At 40.9% G+C, this 21,932-nt stretch overlaps 2 protein-coding genes across 3 annotated transcripts; one reads left to right on the forward strand and one right to left on the reverse strand.

Moving 5' to 3' along the window:
• The first annotated feature begins 529 nt into the window (after nt 1-529).
• On the forward strand, nt 530-11,627 carry LOC117458810 (zinc finger Y-chromosomal protein 1). The gene is made up of 7 exons (XM_034099481.2): nt 530-994; nt 2,975-3,071; nt 3,285-3,605; nt 5,791-5,940; nt 6,363-6,485; nt 6,830-6,973; nt 7,158-11,627. The coding sequence occupies exons 2-7, from the start codon at nt 3,005-3,007 to the stop codon at nt 8,456-8,458; spliced, it is 2,106 nt and encodes a 701-aa protein (XP_033955372.1). The 5' UTR covers nt 530-994; nt 2,975-3,004; the 3' UTR covers nt 8,459-11,627.
• A 3,721-nt stretch (nt 11,628-15,348) lies between these two features.
• On the reverse strand, nt 15,349-17,713 carry LOC117458911 (lipocalin). Of its 2 annotated transcripts, none has more exons than XM_034099649.1 (6): nt 17,611-17,713; nt 16,692-16,831; nt 16,171-16,244; nt 15,950-16,063; nt 15,771-15,872; nt 15,349-15,669 (listed from the first exon to the last, which is right to left on the reverse strand). In XM_034099649.1, exons 1-6 carry the CDS (start codon nt 17,701-17,703, stop codon nt 15,650-15,652), a joined length of 543 nt encoding a protein of 180 aa, XP_033955540.1. In that variant the 5' UTR covers nt 17,704-17,713; the 3' UTR covers nt 15,349-15,649. The 2 variants fall into 2 exon arrangements, with proteins under 2 accessions (XP_033955540.1, XP_033955539.1); XM_034099648.1 differs by having other exon boundaries at nt 16,165-16,244.
• Nucleotides 17,714-21,932: the final 4,219 nt, after the last annotated feature.

Raw genomic sequence — 21,932 nt, forward strand, 5'->3', positions numbered from 1 at the left:
TTGTTGTAGTATTACAAATATCCTGTTACAAAACAATATGTATCCTCATGTGCGAGTGGCTTCGAATGACTGGTCAAGTTTTGAGAGCCTTTAATTAGGTAAAAGAAAATGGCATGATAAAAATTACCATTACAATTTACCATACAGATATAAATCAAATTTTAAACAAATATATTGTAAAACTACTCATGTAAAGTAATAAGTAATACATCAAATGTATTAGAAAATGTTTTCTTCCAGTGTTGTTGATGAGATGTGGAATATTTCCTTTTTATTTTCTATTACCTATGCATGCATTACAAATATCTTATTGGATCCCATAAAATATTATCTTAAGATGTATTGGACTTTTTAAGTTAATTGACCAGGAGGCTGAGGTTCTTGTGAAGAAACAGTAAGGTTTAATGCAGTCAGGATGAAACTGCTGTGATAGGTGTTTCATTGGAAACATGTCAGCTATTTGTTTAAATGTTGGATGCTCTCGGTTTGGAGGACATAATCTCTTTTTATGATACACTTCTTTGCTGCATAGTTACACGTCTACTGTTGGGGGAAACGAAGCAGTTCTCAGCCCATTACTAGCTACATCAACCTCGGGGCTCAAACTAATTAAAATTAACACTGCATTGCACGTCTTGACATAACCCGTTAGAACAGCGGTGCTCACATTATGGCCTGTTTGGTGCCTGCCGGTGTGATTTCCACCACAACCCTTCCGCATTTTCCTGCTGCTCTCGGGCTGTGACGTGTCGTGCTGACGGCGGCCTCGGAGCTGGAGGAGCAGGGGGCTGTAGCATGACAAGAACTGGCTCGAGACGTCCTGCTTTGCTTTCAGCCGAGCTCCAGAAACAACCCATAACCCCTCCTTCTCCGCTCCTCTCCGGCCCGCCCAAATAACACAAAATTCCCGACTGAATCCAGCCCGAGTCTGGGGGAACCAGGCGGCCTGGGAAGCCGAGGTGTGGACGGAGGCCATCCCTGCAGCATACATCTGGTACGCGGGTCATTTTTTGCTCCGGGCCACCCGTTTGCAGAGCTATGTTTGCATTTGTGCGTGTCCGTGTGTCTTTGTTTTTGCATGCATGTGGTATTTTAATTTATTTCTTCATTGTCACCGAGAGGCCGCAAAGGGTTGGGCCTTTTCTTCTCAGGCCCGGGCCCCCATAGAGGCCGTAATTGGTAATTCAGGCCTATCCTGTTAGCTAGCATTCCCGCTGAAAATATGGTTTTATATGTATGTTGTATATCCATGGCTTACGTTATTTGGGATGAAATACAAGATGTAATGAGCGTTATAGCTATCAATAGAATCCAATTAGCTATTTCTCATCGCCGAGGTGTATTTTCATTAAGTGTTGAATTAGCATTCGTCCAGAAACCAAGCTAACAAAATGGCGGATGCTAGTGTGATGAAAATCGGTTGTAGAAAACGAGTGTGTTTAGCGCTCCTCCCGCTAGCTTGCTGCTGCAGATTCGCTAAAGTGTAAACCTAGACTAATCTTTCTCATTTATTTAGGAGTTTTGTCCTCCTTCGTGCATGTGGGTGCAACATTTATTTGCTTAAATGTGTGTTTTGCAATAAAAATCGGGGCTTTGCGTGTGTAATCAGTGCTAAAGCTGCTCCAGTGGTCAGTTGAGGACATTACTGTTAATCAGCTCTTCGTGCTTTACACTGTGTCTATTCTGGCGTGAATGTGTAACACAGGCTAAGTTAGTGAGACCACCCTGGTTTTAATGTGTTGGCGGCATCTTTTCAGTACACCGATGCCCTATGTTGTGAGCCACATCTCCACACACCGTTGTTATCATTTTCCACCTGGAGGTGGGGGATGGTACATTCAGTGGAAATTAAATGGCACCCCGGCTGCATCGTTCACACCACTGTTTACATTTCTGCACCCCCCCCCCCCCTGTGTGTAACGGGGAGATATTTCGATCGCACATGATCTCATCTCCATGGTGAAGGAAACACTATTGCCATTTTGGTTGAACGATTTGTTTAGTTGTTGTAGCTGATCTAGTGATGCAGACAGTGCAATTATGCCACTTGATGTCCTTTGCGGCAGACACAAGCTAACACTGCACAACTGTATTCCACAAGTTAATTTAAATGCCTCCCCTCTCATATATACACTCAATTCACCTGTGAGGTCAGATTTATTTAAAGTGAAATACATATATTTTTCATCAGGTGACTTTAACAAATCAAATACAACTCTTCATAGAGGAACCTGTTCCAGCAGCAGAATATAACACGGCAAAGTGTGAAGTAAAACAGAGTAGTTGGTTGGTTTTAACAAGAACACAACTGGCAGCACAATATTAATTGAAGGTAATGTATTTTAGGACTGAGTTGCTTTAGGTTTCTACACTAGTGTTGATATGATTGAGTATTGTGAAGTACAAATTGTAAATATATTTTATGCTAGTTTTTAATATGGGTATAGTGAGTTGGACACATTTTGGTCCCAAACCAATATGTAGTGAGGTTTGAAACTGTCTTAGTCCTAGAAAACGTCACATGTGCACAATGTTTACGTTATCAAGGTGACAGCAGTCAATTCCATGTTTTCCTGAAAATAAACCTCAACATACTACAGTCTTTAAAGATGAATATATGTTTCAGCTGTTAGGTGTTGCTCAGGCTGCAGTAGCTGTGTAACACAAGGCCAGTGGTCTCTTTATCATGTGAATCAAATTATCAATATATCGGCCAAACACACATTAAGTTGCTTCTTCAAAATGCAAAGGATAACAGGCTCATTGTGGCTTTCCCTTGCCAGATCTGTTAAATAAATGACTTGATTCTGTTCAGGTTAACATTCACATTCAAATCTTGTTTGAGAATCTTTGTTTCCTGGTTATTTCAAATCACATAAATTACCATGAACACCTGATTTTGAATATGTTTAGCTTTGTTTCAAACAGTTTTGTTCACAAAGTTCTAAACGGACTTTCTATCCTTTGCTTTCAGTGCTCCACTAACAAATGCAGTGTGAGGACAATGGATGAGGATGTCACCAGGTTATCAATACATTCTGAAGAGCCTAAAATAATATTACACGGATCGGGTAATTAGCCATTTCTTTATTTTAATTTTTTATTTACACAATGTTTGTTTTTGGTATGTGTCAATTTTTGGTATGTGTCAATTCTTATTAACATGTTAGAGTTTCAAAGAATTGTCTGGTGTCTGTAGTAAACCAGTAACAACATTATAGTTACCATTTTAAATAAATCCACAAACACTAATATCGTTATCTGGGTAATCCTGCTTCTTCCAGATGAGGGTGGTGCCGGCGGGCAGGAGTTTGTTGTGGAGCTTCAAGAGACAGTGTTGGTGTCCGAAGGCGAGGGCGAAGGCATGGCGGTTCACAGGTTCGCGCCAGACGAGCTCGTCATCCAGGACGCTGTCGAGGATGTGGTATCTGAGTATGTGCACTGCGATGAAGACGAGGACGTAGCAGTGGAAACCTGTGTGATGGCTCTTGACGGCGATGAGGAAGGAGTTGCCATGGGAGACATCCCTGAAGATGGGCTGGACCCTGAGGAGCAGGACGACGACGACGACCAAGATGGCTGTGGGGATTATCTCATGATATCCTGTGAGTTAACACATGTTTTCGCTAAAACTCACTAAGGAAAATATGTTTATTGCACTGCGTTACTTAAGATGAAATGACAGAATCCAAAAAAATGAAGTTTACATTTTGTAAACATCTTTCCATCCATTAATGCTCTTCTTTTAGACTCGTATTTCCGGCCAAATTTCAACGATCATTTATTCCTCTTCAGAGAGAAGTCAGATTTAAAAAAAAATACACGACTTTAAAGTTTTACCATAATTCATTAACATAAATATCATGTAAATGCTCCCAACTTTGGAATTTATACTAAGCGAAATGCTTATTTTCATCTTTGGTCTATGGGCAGGTTAGTGTTCTATCACATCTCTGCTCAGTGGAGGACTGCGGCTAATTTTTGTTTTTTTAAATACGACCAAATTGTGACACTTGTGTTTTGAACTTGTGACCGTGCAGCTTCAGAGTTTGTGAAATATTTCAGACTTTCATTTTCTGTTTTATATTAAGCATCACTGGTTCATAGACACATGATTAACACAAGCAGCCATTATACATTAACTGTGCAATAATTACAAGACAGTGTTTCCCACAGATCTGAAATATACTTTGGGGGGTGGTGGTAACAGGGGGTCGAGGTGATGTGCCTTTGTGATGTGCAACAGCATTAACATTAACCTTTCTGTTGATCGCTTGTTAGCAGACCTTTCATGCGATGGCAGAGTGAACAGGTACAGGCAGGGCCCATAGTGATAGCCCTATAGCTTAAATCTACTAACCACAAATAAACATATGGACATGGGTTACTATTTTTAAAAAAAATGGTAAATGTATTTAGGAACCTATCCATGTGATTTTAAGTTGGGGTGGACCTCAAATCCTCTAGGGGGGTCCAGGGGCATGCTCCCCCGGTAATATTTTTTTTACATTTTGGAGTTAAATGCATCAATCTGGTGCACTTTGAGGGGAAAATAAAGAGACTAGATCTATGGGAACACGGTAACACCTATATGAAACAGAACTGTATACATTTCAATAATCATAAAATCATGGCCATAACCAATAACATACCATTTCCAATATGAAAAAACACTGAAACTTGTTTATTTATGGTTCATTTATAGTTGTGAGTGTGTCTGTGCTCCTGAACCAGCCTCTCCCTCCTCTCCCCCCTGCTCCTCTTTGAGGCAGCAGCAAAAACTAGTTTTAGCTCTCAACAAGTTTTTAAAGTTACCTTTTTTCACCTAGTTAATTTTTTTATTTGTATTCATGCACATTTTTACTAATCACTACCCCTCAAATGGAAATATGTGTTAACATAAATGGTGACCAAACTGTTTGAGACCCACTGAGAACTTAGAGTAAGTTAACTATCTAAACACTCAAGAGTCCTTTACCTCACTTGAGCTGAGGTTATTCCGAGCTTGAATGACACACAGATACCAATCAAGGGCTTTGATTTATGATCTGTATGACAGTGGCCATGTCGGCAGGCCACATCATGTAGACATCCAGTCACCCTGTGTGAGGCAGGCCACTTAACAGGCCAGGCCATCGGGAAACCCCCCAGTCCTCCCGATGGACTAGGTACAGGACAGGAGGCGTAGAGCGAGGGATCATTGCCCACAAGTAAATCGATCGCAGATGGCGTCGTGACCGCGGACGAATAAAAAAAAAAAAAAAGGGTCGCGAAATATACTTGGGCGGCCGTTAATATACCTGGGCGTCCCGCCCAAGTATAGTCTGTGTGGGAAACCCTGCAAGAATAATTGCAGCAATTATTGCCCCACTGTACATTTTGGTACACACTCTGTAAATGGGTATGATACACACTCAGTGGTCATTACCACCAAGTGTTCAATTCAATCTCAACTGCTAGTGTGTTAGTGGACCCGCAGTAAGAAATGTTGGACTCAATTCGTATTTCAGTAGTATTGATGAACCAGAACTCCTTCTAACCCAACATTTTTGGATTTAATTGTTGCCACTTAATCTTAGAACTGACTAGCTAATATGTATTACTATTCAAAAGAGGACTATTCAGAAGAGATGATGTACAAATTTAAATGAGTGAAACTATTTCCAAACTTCATCTTCACTTTAAATAATAGTGACTTGGTAATAAGCATTGATGTTGTCAGAAATGACTCTCGACCCCTTGCATCATGTCTCTAATGAAATGGGTTGTGTGTGTGTGTCTCCTCGCTAGTGGACGAAGCTGGCAAAATGGTGTCCGAGGATGGAACAGAGGTCACAGTGGAGGGAGCTGTGGAGGACCAGGAAGTGGAGAAGGATGAGGATGGGCAGGAAGTGATAAAGGTCTACATCTTCAAGGCTGATTCTGGCGAGGATGACATGGGTGAGTTACATTTAAACCTGTAAGAAAGTGATTGCCACTAAATACAAAATAAAAGAATATGCTTTATCTAGCTCACAGTTAAAAGTTGTTGTTACATCTACCACTCGGCTCTAATAAGATCAAATAGTAATGTATTTAAATTGTCTTGTTTATACAAAGAACCTTGATCTGCTGTCCAAGTTATTAGCCAATGTTATTGTTTCTGGCTTCAACTGAAAACTGGTATCTTCAGGTCTTGAAATTATTTTAAATGTTATTTAGGTTCCAATAACGAGGGCCTCAAAGGTCTTAATAATGATTTGCTATTATACTTGAGGCGATATAGTGACAATGGTGGTGAGGGCTCAGTCTATCTGGGGTTGAAAAATAATGTCAGATTTTCCAAAAGTGGAAGATTTAAATGGTTTATTTGAATTCTGCAGGAGAATCGGTTGACATCAGCGACGGAGACACGGAGAGTGTGGCGTTAACAGAGTCTTCAGGCCTCCGAGAGAAAATGGTCTACATGTCTGTCGGGGATTCTCATCACAATCAAGGAAACCACGGTAAGTCTGTCGGATCCAACGACTGTGATGATATCATGAAGCTATATGTATCTAGTTTTTAGGGCTTGTAAATGTAAGGCTCCTCTACAGGTGGGTCCAAGGTTTATATAGAAGTGGTGGGATAGCCAGTAACTCATGACCACTTGCGTGACAGTGTGTCTCTAAGCAAGGACTTCATGCCTCTGGCCTGTACGGCTGATATGGCCAGCACCCCTTTTATTAAATTGCTTATAAGACAGCACTGGAAGCCACTGCATCAACCCCGTCTCTGAGTATCTTAAAAAGCTTTACAGATGCCAGTGTTGTTTATTTTCCTGGTTTAAGACATTCTGTTGGTCTCACAGGTGCAGATGATAGCGAGAGTTGTGAAAACAGAAACGGTGCCGCCAGCGCTCTGCTGCACATCGATGAGTCTGACGGGGTGGATGAGATCAACAGACAACGCAACAAGAGCAGGAGACGGTCGGAGCCTCGCCAGGTGCAGACAGGTAAGAGCAACACGAAGTTCATGGATTGTTTAATAATCGTTGCACAATACAAATGCTGTTTAAATCATAACTCCTAAAGTGGAGCTGTTGAAAGCTCAGCAAGAGCTGAAATGATACTTGAAGCCTTTTAAATAAATGTTATTTTGTATCACAAATGTTTGGTGTCATCTCTGTTTCCCTCCAGCCATCATCATCGGCCCGTACGGTCAGCCTCTCACAGTTTACCCCTGCATGCTCTGCGGTAAAAAGTTCAAGTCACGGGGTTTCCTTAAACGCCACACCAAGAATCACCACCAGGAGGTTCTGACGAGGAAAAAGTACCAATGTACAGACTGTGACTTCACCACTAACAAGAAAGCCAGCCTCCACAACCACATGGAGGTACACGCGTTGAGCAGCAAGGCCCCTTTCGAGTGTGAAGTGTGCGGCAAGGAGTTCCACCAGCAGGCGACGCTGTTCTCTCACAGATTGCAGCACCACCACCGAGAGCCCAAGGGCCAGTCGCCCACAACGCCAAACAAGATGCATAAATGCAAGTTCTGTGAATATGAAACGGCCGAGCAAGGGCTGCTCAACCGGCACCTGTTGGCCGTCCACAGTAAGAGCTTTCCCCACATCTGTGTGGAATGTGGAAAAGGCTTTCGACACCCTTCGGAGCTGAAGAAACACATGCGCACGCACACTGGCGAGAAGCCCTACTCCTGCCTGTACTGCGACTACAAGTCGGCCGATTCCTCCAATCTCAAGACACACATCAAAACTAAGCATAGCAAAGAGATGCCATACAAATGTGAGCGCTGTTTCCAGACCTTTGCCGAGGAGGAGGAGTTAATGCAGCACGGACTAACGCACGAGGAGAATAAGACCCACCATTGTGCCCACTGTGATCACAAAAGTTCCAACTCGAGTGACCTGAAACGCCATATCATATCCGTTCACACCAAGGACTATCCACACAAATGTGCCATCTGTGGTAAAGGCTTCCACCGACCGTCTGAACTGAAGAAGCACTCGGTGTCGCACCGGACCAAGAAGCTTCATCAGTGCCGCCACTGCAACTTCAAAATTGCAGACCCTTTTGTTCTCAGTCGCCATATCTTGTCCGTGCACACAAAGGAGCAACAGTCCTCTCCTGAAAAGAGTGAGTCGGGTAAGAGGACAGAGACACACACTCCTGTTGTGTCGCCTAAAAAGTCTGCAGCCAGCGCGTCCAGCGCCGCTAGCCAGGCCAGCAGAGTCAGCGCAGCCAGCTTAGCCAGCAGTGTGACTGTCGTCATTGGCAAAGGACAGAAAGAAAGGAGAATCTACCAGTGCCAGTACTGCGACTACAGCACCGGGGACGCTTCGGGGTTCAAGCGGCACGTGATCTCCATTCACACAAAAGACTATCCTCACCGCTGCGAGATCTGTTCGAAAGGTTTCCGACGACCCTCTGAGAAGAACCAGCATATCATACGCCACCACAAAGATGTGGTGCAGGAGTGACTCTGACCGAGCCAAAAACTGTGCCACACAAAGAACAATGTCGAAGCAACCATCACACCCCAAACTCTGCACCCTCAGCACCACACAGGCCACGCTCAAACAATGTGGCATGTGTGTGCTGCACTTAGTCCGTTCTGTTGTTTTGACCTTTTTTGATCGTCAGCCTGTTTGTTCCGAAATGTATACACATGTACATAACACAATGCTCTGTCCCGAGTTAGCAACAGAACCCCTCTGTAGACTTGCACTTTTAACTGCATGTCCCTTTGCTGGTGACGGTGTGCATGGCAGATTGTGCAGATGTCTCTTTGTAGATATACTTTTTTTTAATTAGCAGGCAACAATCAGTTGTCAATCACAATGGTCCTAATTATGTCTCAAGACTGTTCGATTTGCAAAACGTTTGCATCATTTTGTCATAATTTACTCAACAAAGCAGTATGGATTAGCAACATTCTCCCAGTAGCACTTCCTGGTGAACATCATGATGAATGCTGTAATCAAGTTGTGTGATATGAATCGTGTGTGTATGAGCAGGCCTGTCACGATAACTACTTTTATTGGACAATATATAATCACGGAAATTATTTTAATCAACAATATTGTAATTTTAAAACTATTTTATGCCACTCTTAAATATAATATATTGTAATGCCCATATAGAAAGTTTAGACTTTGAAATGTCATTGTGAAAAAATACTAAAATATCTTAAATTGGATAAACCACAACCATATCAAGCTCTGATAGCAAAATGAACTTTGCTCAAATCTTAAAATGGTAATGAAAAACTCGCCATTAATTCTGGATATAATGTTGGCGATATTCTTATGTTAAAAAAACATGTTTGTTGTGTTTAGCAAAAATGGACATTCAATATTTTTGTCATAACATATACAAAACTACGGTGTCATTATGTAATGTATGACAAACTTAGGTCCCGGCCACACGAGGACGAAAGCGGTCGTTTGCGTTACTGTTTAGTGTCATATAGACCGTTCGGCCACACGAGGACGACCGACTACGGCACTAAACGACTGAGGAAACGATAACGGGTCCCAAGGTGGATAGAACGGCATACGCAACGCTCTGGGGGGTCAAACGGCTCCGTGTGTACGCCCTATACGATCATTTTCTGATAATGATGAGGCAATAGCCCCGCCTCTCCCCACCTCTGCTGCTCACCCCCGCGTCAAAGTAAACTGCACACTGAATTCAGATTATTTATCTTTCTCTCGATATGGACATAAACGCGAGTGAAGTCTAATCTGACAGGACGGAGACACCTCTCAAACCTAAACTAGTTATAAATATGTTTATTTTTACTGTCGGCCGGGTCACTCATTACTGGATCAGCTGCTGCATGAAACGGACACTGACGCTGTCTGAAGAGAGGGAGGAAAAAGAGAGGCTCCGTGTATTTTATTATTATATTATATAGTCGTTATTCATTTGTTTAAAGCTCAATAAATAACAAAGAAGACCTTTGACCGGCACTTTTATAATTGTGTCTGGAAGATTTAAACTTTAATACACGTTGACTGGCGGAAAACTCTGCCCGGTTCCCTCGGCCCCCACCGTGGAGAATAAACAGAAGGGCAACCATGACAACCATGCTTCTTCGCTGCTTTTGTGGAGGAAGTTACAGCGCCACGTACAGGCTCCTACATATGTACTGCAGCTTCTCCAGCGGTTGGAGCTAAACGGAGCTGTCTCGTGTGGACAGACACTATCCGGTGAATATTGCGTGTGGACGGAAGCTTTTTTGCAATTGCGTTAATCCTATGCGTTTAGCCGTTTTCGTCCTCGTGTGGCCGGGGCCTTAGATTGCAGGTTCCTCAACAGTGCAATTACAAGACATTAAAAACAATATTAAAAAAACAATAAACAGCTGAGCTCAGGTGTTTAATAGTCTTATTGCCTGTGGGATGAAACTGTCTGGTGGTTTTTAGTTCGGATGCTGCGGTAGCACCTGCCAGACGGCAGCAGACAGAACAGTTTGTGGCTGGGGTGAGGGGGGTCTTTTGTAATCCTGAGGGCTTTCTTCCTGAGCCGCTGGGAGTAAAGGTCCTCCATGGATGGCAGCTCCGTCCTGGTGATGTGCTGTGCAGCTTTCACCACCCTCTGTAAAGCCTTACGGTTGAGGGCGGTGCAGCTGCCGTACCAGGCCGTGATGCAGCCACTCGGGATACTCTCTATGGTGCACCTGTAGAAGTTGTAAATGTCCATATATCTTACAATAAGTCGATATGTAATTATTGTGACAGTCCAAAGTGTGAGCGAGAGGAAGAATGAATGAAAAACAAAGCATCTGCTGTGCTTCCTGGTGCTCCGACCCCACCACTCTGTTAGCATTTTTGTTGTGTTGCTAAAAACACAAGGCTGGTTGTGTGCAGAAATTATAATTCTTGGCTTTGTACACAGGATCATGAACTCATGGATGTGTCACGATGGTGATGAAAGTTCACATATGCACCTCTATCACAATGCGACCAATACCCCGTCATACCGATGAGATGTCAGTTTTAAGTCAGTGAGTACTGAGTTGTTCAGAACAAGTGCCCAAAGCAGTAAAGACGGCCCCCTGAGTATTTTGATTCCAATAATGCTACCTAGAGAGTGAGATCCCATTTGTTTGAAAAGGCTCATTTTGTGTGATGACCATTAGAACTGATGACAAGCTTTTCGGGCAGATGGTTTATTTTTCAATGATCAAGTCAATCATGTCGATACATCTATTAAATCCCAGCTTTTCTACTAAAACAGGAAAGGTTCACTGTCTGGCCTCATGAATCAAACAGTGTAACTGGAGCTGCTGTTATTAAAACTATGGACAGAATCTTTGTCTCGCCCTCACAGATGTACTCTTGCCAGTGGAAAGGTATATCTTTTTAGATTCAACTTCAGAAGGCTGGTGGTGTACTTGTACTATGGCTTTTTACCCTTTTGTTATCACCTGTGATTATTCCTGTTTTTATATTTATTTCATTTACAAGTTGTTGTATAGGTAAGTGTAACTAGACTTCTATGGGACGTAAATTATTGTTTTGTATACAAATCTGTACAAAGCGTGTAGATGTAAACACTTGATAACAAGGAAATCTGAACTGTGTTGTTATGGATGTACTTCAACGTATTTGTTAAAAAAAGTAATAAAAGCAAAGTATTTTAGATGTTTTGTCTTCTATTTTCACACGTTGTCGAAGGCCCACCGCTCAATAACCTGTTTTGAGAGATTTTACCTTTTTACTGTGCAGGATTATTTTTTGTTCATACGGCTGTCTTTACAGTCATCTGCTAAAGGCCCAAAGTTTCTGAAATCACCTCAAATCTAACATTTTTTCTGGTAAACAAACAAGTTATGTTTACAGTCAGTGTAACTGTGTCTTTAAGGCAGGGGTGGGGAACCTTTTTCCTCTCAAGGGCCATTTCAAATTTTACAATATCCTCTGAAGGCCGTACAAATGATTGACCTCTGCTTAAAAAAAACTAAAATCACAGCCCATTCATTTCATGCTGTGCAAAGAAAAAGCAACCTCTTAATCCAGATATCTCACCATGACTCATGCATGCACGTGCACGGTGTGGCATGACCACCAAAACAGAAAGATATGGACACAAGATGTGTGCAAATGTATTTAGTTTCCTATCCATGTGAACATGATTTAAGTGGGGGGAGACCTAACCTCTAGGGGGGTCCGGGGGGCAAAATATATTTTTTTAAATGTTGAAGTTAAAAGCAACAATCTGGTGCACTTTGAGAGCAACATTAAGAGATCTATGGATACATCTCTCAACACCCATATGAAACAACTGGAAGCAGATTTATTTTTCTTTATGGATATTTTACAAATCACTCCTTTCAAAGTGTATTCTTCTTTATTAATAACAACTTTTTGTTACTGTCATATAGTATTTTATACCTGTTTTTACTTTATTCTCTTGTTTTTTTATAACTATAATGATCATATAAAGATGTGCCTTTACCTCACTGGTTGTAGAAAAAGCTTCTTATATTCGTTAGCATAGCTAGCTAACAAGATGCTAATAACAACAAAGTTATTGACTGTATGATGATCAGTATGACAGATGAACAGATCACCACTGGGCTTTCAACTAAAATACAGCCACGCAGAAACTGCGGCATGTGGACGGCTCCTTATCGGTACTGCAGTTTCTGAAGTGCTGGAGCCGCGACGTTATGGTGCTCTTTGGCAGAACTGCACCCCTGTCAATCGAGACCATAGGTCGAGACATACACCACGTGATGACACGTTAGGCTCGTGTCATGTTCAATCCAGCGGCGTAGCTGTGGGTGGGCCCGGGTGGGCCTGGGCCCACCCACATGCACGTCTGGCCCACCCACAGCCAATCAGCGCTTCATAGCGCAGAGCCGGGAAGCCCAGAAGGAAGTGCCACAAACTGCAGTTCATCTAGTGGCCGACAGGGGATGGATGCAAAAAGGAGCAATTCCCATAGACCCCCATGTTAAAATGCCCAACTTTACAGCAGAAATAAACATCTTTCTTGCCTGGATCCAATAAAACGTATTCTGGATATAGTTAGATTCCACCTTCATGACAATGGAATAGGGAGTGCATTTTTTTACCGTGAGTTTTTATAGTAAGTAAAGTAGCCTAACTTTTGCCGTGAGTGAATGAAAGTATTATTTCATCTTGAGGTCTGCAGTTTAGCATGTACACATTTGCTGAATATGAAAACACTCAGTGTGTGCCCATTGTGCGACTGTCAAGGATAAACAACCTGTGCCCCCGATATATGTTGTATGTATTATTGCTACACAAACATTACATTGCAGTTTAAGTGTCGCCAACTCCGTTTAAGAGATCTCGCCCCAGTCTGTGTGAGAGGGGGCGGGGCAGTTTACACACACGCAGCTGCTACAACATGCAGCAACACACACACACGGAGGAGATGGCGGAGAGAACGCGCTCCGAGGTGTGGTTAAACTATAGCCGTGTCTATGTGGACAATACTCGTTATCAATAGTGGAATAAGAGTTTATCATGTGAGGGCGGTAACACGAGCAATTTGTCTAAACATTTAGCAAAAGTGCTCCACATCCAGACGGAGGAATGCACCGGGTTCCACTGTCTTTCTAGTAGCTCTGTAGCCCCATCCACGAGGAACGTTTCCACGTCAGGTGTTATGTTTGCTAGCAGCGACACACCGAGTTAACTACATTATACAAACATGGGTTAATGATTAGAGGAAACCGAGTTATTTATTTTGTTAAAGTTTCAGCTATTCTGTTTACAGTTCTGTCATCACATTATTTAATATGATTTGTTAAAACATTGTTGTTTCTTTTGATGTGAAATATTATGTATTTAATTTAAATAAAAAGCAATGTTAGTTTTGTTCACAATTTGTTTAGTTAGTTTACCTTCTTTTTTTCTCCAAAAGAACCGATAAAAGTAATGTTAAAGGACCGGATCGATAAGACATAGACATAGACATACTTTATTGTCATTTCAACAAGACACAGAGTGTACTATTAAAACGAAATTTCGTTGTACTGGCTTACAGGAACAGGACAATATAAAAACTTGCTAAAATTGTACATATAAATAAATAATAGTGACGTGGTGCTGATACAATTAAAGATAAAGTGTGCGTTTAAAATATAAAGACTTACTATACATATAAATAAAATAGACATACTATATAACAAATATGTGCCCTTTACACAGCGTAATGTAATCTTTATGTTACTGGTCTGCTTGCTGTTCAGCAGTCTGATGGCTTGGGGAAAAAGCTATTGCAGAATCTGGCTGTTCTGCTCTTAATGCTGCGGAACCTCTTGCCGGAGGGCAGCAGGGAGAACAGAGCATGGTGAGGATGAGTGGGGTCTTTAAAAATGTTCTGGGCTTTTGTTAGGCAGCGTTTCTGAGCGGTGTCTCTGATGGGAGGGAGAGAAACTCCGATGATCTTCTCTGCTGTCCTGACCACTCTCTGCAGAGACTTCCAGTCTTTGGCGTTGCAGTCTCTCGACCAGATGGAGATGCCGCTGGTCAGCACGCTCTCTGTGGTTCCTCTGTAGAACGTGGTGAGGATGGGAGGGGGGAGCTGTGCAGCAAGTGTAGGCGCTGCTGTGCCTTCTTAAATAGTGATGTAGTGTGAGTGGACCAGGTCAGACTGCTTGTGATATGCACCCCCAGGAACTTGGTGCTGCCTGTAGTCTTCACTTGCTGTGCCGTTGATGTGGAGTGGTGGGTGCTTTTTGTTCCTGAAGTCGACAATCATCTCTTTTGTTTTATCGACATTCAGGATCAGGTTGTTGGTGTTACACCAGTCTGTCAGATGTTTCACCTCCTCCCTGTAGGCCTGTTTGTTGTTGTCCCTGATGAGTCCCACCACTGCTGTATCGTCCGCGTACTTTATGATGTGGTTGGTACTGAACCTGGAGCATAAGCGTAAGCGCTATCGATAAAAGTAGTAGTACCGTTAAAGCCTTAACGATAGCCATCCCTATGTGGATGTCAGTTGTACACACATTCTGAGGCCGCCGTGCCTATGTTTTTGTTTTCACTGCTAATTTATGCTTAAGTTCTATTGGTGCATTAAAAAATCATTACAATCATTAATGAAGTTTCAGCTCAGACCCCACACTTAATGTCTCCCCCTGGCCCACCTACATTTCTCCAGGCCCACCCACACAATAATTCCTGGCTACGCCACTGGTTCAATCCTGACCTTGGCCAGGAAAAACAGGCACTCGCTTGTTTGGAGGCCGGAGGTTCCCCACTCCTGCTTTAAGGTCTGACCAGGGCATACAACCATTACTGTAACCATACTGTTACAAATGTGCAAAGCCGAAAACTCTTAAAAGTTGGAAACCTGCATATCTTGTCGTTGGTGCACAATCAAATCAAAGGAGTAATTGAGCTTTATTGTGCAAAAAAATAAATCATCAGGCACATTCAAAGCAGAGCATTTGTCTCAAACATGTCTGAAGTACATAAAGATTACAACTGCTGGTGAATTAAAGCAAAGCATATTATATTGAAACGCAGGCTTTACATTGTTTAGTGGCATTATGTTCTTAACACCACATCTGAAAGAGCAGTGTAAACGAAATAAAATGAATATTGGCGTTAAACACCGATAGATGTAGATTCTTCATGAAGTCTTCAGAAAGCTTGTTGACATACAGACACCGGAGCAGGAAGTTAAGCAGCTGGGCACTCCGCTGGAGAGGTAAAGAGAAACAGAGTAAAGCATGATTGTGCGCCTTAATCACAGGTTGTTGGTTTTGTTTACAGGAAACCTCTCCATTTATATGAGACATACCATTTTTGGGAAGGAAAGCGATATTCTCCGGCAGGACACCAGTCCCCAAGGAGAACTGCCTGAACCTCTCCAGCAGGTCGGCGCTGAGCTCCACTCCACGGCCTGAAGCACCACAGGAAGTTAGTACATGACTGCATTTAGGATTACCGTTATAAAGTCTAGCATCATGGCAACTTTACCATATAGTTTGGTGACAACGGTGGGATCACTCCCTTTGGTCTTAATGGTGTGAGTCAGCGCGTACTCGTCATACTTCACATCCACCATCGACATGTCGTTCACACTGCCCCAGCCTGATGAGGGGAAGAGTTAATGGGAAAGCAGAACAATTATGTGTTTGTTGTGATTGTTGCTGGCCTCTATGTGTTTAGTGTGTGTGCATTGGTGCACTCACGCTCACTTGTGTACGTGAGCTTCCCGGGCACATTGGTCTGCTTGGCCAGGTTGTTCATTCTCCAACAGGAGCCATCAGAGCTGCAAAGAAAGCATTAAAACATGACCTTTCCTATATTACCTCCTTGTATTCCTTGACATCGTATATCATGGTCATATGCTGCATGTTTGCAAAAAGGTTTTAACATTCGACCTGCAGTGCATTTCTTGTTCTCTGTTTATCTTGTGTTGTGTGCCGTTTTGTTTAAGCACTTTGAGCTGCACCTTATGTGTAAAAAGTGCTAAACAACTTTACTATTATTTATTACTCAAAAACAAGTCTAAATATAATAAGAAAGGTAAAAAGTGACAGTGCAGTGTGTGATATGAGTAAAAAGCTTCAGTCTTGATTATAAAATAAGTGAAACTTGCAGCGGGCTAGTGGTTTTTCTGGCAGTTCTTCCAGACATATGTACCATAATTACTAAATACTGCTTCTCCATGTTTAGTTGTGTCTCTTAGCTGCTTTGTCTCTCCTCACTTATTTACCTGAGACTGGCGTAGGACATGTCCAGGTTCCCATCAGCAGTCGGGGTCAACATGGCGGTGCCCATCTTCATGTCGGCTTTGCGGTTGACAAACCACTGGGCATTCGTGGCAAATCCTATCAGGTACCACTTCCCTGCCATCTGTGGGCACACACAAGGCGAACAATAGAGTAAGTGTTGACCGGTTAGGTGATAGCAGTTTTAAAAAAAACATCACAATTCCTCTGAATGCAGTGGTTAAATGTACTGTTTAATATTGTACTTCATACTCCATTACTAATAACTTCAGTTTCATTACAGATTCATATTAATTATACATAATACAGTCAGTAAATAATTTAACATGGACTATTACTTTAAGTTAAGACTAATTGTATGTCCCATTGGTTAAAATCACAAGCTACAGCAGTTCAATTAGTAAAATAAAAAAGAACCTCCTACTTTACCTGCTGCAACATTAAAATGTTTGACACATTAATTCATACAAAAATATTATTGAATTTTACAAAATATAATTAAAACATTTCTCATTCTTCATTATGAATACTTTTAAGTTTGATACTTAATTTCTTCTAATGCTTTTGTACTTTTTACTGAAAGCAGGACTTGTAACAGAGTATGTTTACACTGTAGTAAGTATTAGTACTGCTTCTTAGGTAAAACAGAGCTGCCTAAATGTCACCATGCATGTTGCAAAGATATTACACAACATGAAGGTACACAGCTGTTTGTACCATTTTATGCATGCTTTTTTATGCATTTAAATGTGATAATCGCCAAGTTGCACTAGCCATCAAAATCAGATAGATAGAGTTTTAACAAAAATGCAACAGGCACCATAAATCATTTTAAGACTAAGGTTAAAAATACTGCTTATAATTCACCATCTCACCCCCTGTATGTTTAATTCACCATCTCACCCCCTGTATGTTGAAGTCAGCCTGCGGTACGACTTGAGCAGAAACGGAGAAGGAGCAGAGCACGGCTCCCAGCACGGTCAGCAGGAGAGTCATGGCTACTGAGTGTTGATGAAGATCTATTGTTGAAGTGCTGCTGGCGACCAGTTATATAGGCAGCACACACACACACACACACACACACACACACACACACACACACACACACACACACACACACACACACACACACACACACACACACACACACACACACACACACACACACACACACACACACACACACACACACACACACACACACACACACACACACACACACACACACACACACACACACACACACACACACACACACCACACACACACACACACACACACACACACACACACACACCACACACACACACACACACACACACACACACACACACACACACACACACACACACACACACACACACACACACACACACACACACACACACACACACACACACACACACACACAGAACCTGGAGCTGGGATGGGTTCAAACACGTGAAGCTTACCAAACAGTTTCCCTGCCACAGGGAGTTTTAAGCCCGGGCAGAATTAGATCAGAATAACAAGAAGAAGAAGTGTATCGGAGGTCTGTACTCTGTCTGCCACATGATAAGATTCATGAAGTATTCTATAATGCAATGTCCTTTTGCAGCCTCCTATTTGTGAGCGTAAAAACACAGTAACCAAATGGTAAACAAAGCAGTGGCTGACCTCCAGGGCTTTCTGTGGCACAGAGTAAAATCCTCTGTCAGCAGTTGGGATGGTAAATCAAAGAGACAACAGAAAATACAGAAACATATTGAGCTCCTAATCATGCATCATCGACATGTGATGAATTGAAACTCCTTTTAGTGTCTCTTTAATGGGTTTAAAGTATGGACAAACGTCCTCCTTCGTCCTTAAGTTTCTGATATAAAGGAGAACAGGGACTGACTGTTTGTACAGCTGGCTGCTCCCTCACAGTAGACGTCTTTCACATTTAGTCTCAAATATCACTCGGTAGCTGTTCTGCAGCCATTGACAGCCATTAGAGTAGTTATTCAAGAGGCTATCAAGTGGAAGAATGGAAGTTAAATGGAGTATAAAACGAGTCTCGCTTTTTTTGATCAAGTTAAATGGGAAATTATTGGAAAGCAATTGTAAACAATCCAACCAGGGCCAACATAGAGACAAGAAGTTGTAAATAGGGTAAACGCCAGCCTACTAAATTGACCTTAAGGTGAGATTGTTATGTTTCTTTTATAGTGTTTTACTCAGCTAGTTATTTGAAATGCAGTCATTTAGCACCTTTCTGTTCTCCCAACATCTTAAAGGGCTTTTCCAACATTCACCTCTTCACACATGCATACACACACTGAAATCATGGCTGCAATATATGAGCTAATCCTATTTTCATTCATGAATTTATCTCAAAATGTTATTACCTACACCTTTCAGATTCCGAGTGTTGACACCAAATGTAATCAACAAATAAGCAGTTATAAGTAGCCCACACACATACAATACTTGTTATAATAATTCATACTTTACTTTTGCTACTTAGTTTATGTAATGCAGATATGTTGTACTTTTTTAAAGCCTTTGCTTGTAATTCTAACTTGTTCTCACTTTTGTGTGTGACCTCTCAGCTTTCTGCAGGATCTTTACTGCACGGATAAATATGAATCCATGTGTGATGAGGAGGAGATGAATTAGTGTAATGAGTCGAGAAGTCAGGTGCAGGCCGATACATGCACCAAAGCAAAGATTCCTCAGACCTAAATACCTTGCCAGTTTGAACAGGTAGTTATTCTGCCCAGAGAAATCAAATGTTTAAAGAAATGGCAGAGCAGAATTTAATACATGTTTTAAGACTCTCGTTCAATACGACTGTCACATTTACCGGTAAGTACCAATGCAGGAATGTACTACTCCTTCAAATAAATGTACATTCAGACAAAGTATGTATTTATCGTTTAGACATCATGCAGATTTGCAAAGTCTCCCACGAGTTGGTATTTAATCGCCTGAATAAATCAAAAGCAGCATTAGCCGTGTACCAAAAAGACTTCTCCACTTTATCTCACTTTCTATCAATATCTTAAACTTTCCATTTAATTGCTTCAGCTTCTGTGAAACTGTAAATCATCAGAGAGAAGATATGACAGGTCTTCGCCCAAAGCAAACAGTCTCAAAGAGTCTCTGGTACATCTGGATACATCTGTCTCAGGAGCGTCAGAGCAGGCATGCAAACTCACTGTAAATGCAACGAGAGAGGAAAGTCCAACGGTATATTTCTTATATAAATTACTCATCACATAATGGGATAATCATTGAGGCTCTGCAAAACTCAATCATTTTCACAGGGTTAGACCATAGACTGTATATATAAAGGGTTAGACGCATTGCTGGGATTCAATATACTTAGATCTATTAATTGATTAAAAGTATCAATACTACAGTGTTCAATTACAAGTACAAGTATCACTCGTTAGCATGAACATATACCAAATACCAAAAGTAGTCTGAATCATATATACTAAATAATGTAATTATATATGCATTCATGTGTCCCTTTAATGTTGCAGCTTGTAAAGGTTGAGTTCATTCACATAACTAAAATATGAATATATAATAAACTATTTAAATATGTTGACTTGTATCACAAAATATAATTAAACAAAGGAATATTTTTTATTAAATAATTAAATAAATGTAGTTGTGTTGTGTGAGATTTTCCTCTCGTATTAAGTACATTTTGAGGTACTTGTACTGCTATTTTGTACTTCTACTACAATACAGAGTTAAATGGTGTACTTTTACTCGACTACATTTATTTAATACCTTTTAGTTACTTTACAGATTTGGATTAATGATGTGAAATATAATCAACACTTAAAAATGACTTGAGTTACACCTTGAGTAAACAAGCTACCCTGCAGTATTCAAAGTCATTTAAACTTACTGCACCTTTACCAGCTTTGAGAACACTTTAATGCATCAATTATTATAATCCAACATATAATATATTATTCTGAAACGGACCAATCTGCAGAATGAGTACTTTTACTTTTGGTACTTTAAGTATATTTTGATGCTAATACTTTTCTACTTTTTACTTTTGAATGCAGGACAAGTACAAGATCTGAGTACTTCTCCCGTCTCTGGATATACTCAAGTAAAAAAAACAAGAACCTTAAATGGCACAAATGTTGCTTCACAACTGGTCATGAACGCTAATATAACATATTCAAAACTACTGTTAATTGGATTACCTAATTGCAACAGATGTGCACGTGCTGGGGTGGATCCTATAATGTTTAGTACACACTTGAAGTCAACAGTGGAAAAAGTAAAGAGCAGATTGGCCTGAGGATGGCGCCAGAGGAGAGGGGCTGCTGAGACCCTGCTGTGGAAGGAAGGAGATGTTATGATCATTTAGTTTTTGGGAGAAGGGGTGGGATTAAATAAGTGTAAACTTCTTCCCACCCCTTTTCGGATGTGTAATTAGTTAGATCATTTGTTTATATATCATTTGTAAGTCAATAATATTTTTGTTTATCAATTTCATCATAATTCTCTTGTTTCATTTCATTATTAATATTATTTGTTGTGTTATTGTATTACACGTTCAAAATAAATCAAATCAAATATAGCGATCTTCTTCATTTGATATCAGTATGGCGAGCTCAATGGATATTTTTAAAGTATAATAAAAAAGACGTGTACTTTGCAATCTTTTTCTAAATCTGGGTTTTACTTTGAGCCCTAATTCTTTTTTCAATATTATTTATTTGATCCTTTTGTTTTCCCTGCATTTTTTTTTTTTTCATTGTACCATTATATTATTTATGTTTTGTCTGTGTTGTTTTAATCTTACCATGTAAAGCATTTTGTCTGTATCAAATGCTGTGTAAATAAAGTTGAGTTGAGTTATTGTAAATGGAGGACATTGATTTAAACAGCTTGATCTATTGCTCCACCCAAGATGTGCATTATGAGAATGGGGAATAATGGGAAGTGTATGGGGTGAAAACACTAGAGTGTATAATGAGAAAACATACACTGTTCAGAGCTGTTTAATCTGATTGGATTTGCGTACACACATTAGTCATGGATTGTGACCTTGAGCTTAACCCTCCTGTTATCCTCAGATTGACTTTACACCCTTTATCCTCTGGGGTCAATTTGACCCCAGTAGTTTAAAACTCAAGACAATGATTATATTCCAAATGTTAACCAAACTGTATATCTCTGGTGCTTATCTTAGTTGACTACCTAAACAACCATTTAAATAAAAC

This window comes from Pseudochaenichthys georgianus, chromosome 14, assembly GCF_902827115.2.
Source record: "Pseudochaenichthys georgianus chromosome 14, fPseGeo1.2, whole genome shotgun sequence".
Lineage (NCBI taxonomy): Eukaryota > Metazoa > Chordata > Actinopteri > Perciformes > Channichthyidae > Pseudochaenichthys > Pseudochaenichthys georgianus.

Bases quoted from the DNA above. Each gene is read 5' to 3' on its own strand.
- LOC117458911 (XM_034099648.1), bottom strand. From the start codon at position 17,703: ATGACTCTCCTGCTGACCGTGCTGGGAGCCGTGCTCTGCTCCTTCTCC. The intron at 15,873-15,949 runs GTAAAGTTGCCA...GTGGTGCTTCAG, and splicing joins CGTTGTCACCAAACTATATG to GCCGTGGAGTGGAGCTCAGC. The intron at 15,670-15,770 runs GTATGTCTCATA...TTACCTCTCCAG, and splicing joins CGCTTTCCTTCCCAAAAATG to CGGAGTGCCCAGCTGCTTAA.
- LOC117458810 (XM_034099481.2), top strand. From the start codon at position 3,005: ATGGATGAGGATGTCACCAGGTTATCAATACATTCTGAAGAGCCTAAA. The intron at 6,486-6,829 runs GTAAGTCTGTCG...TTGGTCTCACAG, and splicing joins TCACAATCAAGGAAACCACG to GTGCAGATGATAGCGAGAGT. The intron at 6,974-7,157 runs GTAAGAGCAACA...GTTTCCCTCCAG, and splicing joins GCCTCGCCAGGTGCAGACAG to CCATCATCATCGGCCCGTAC.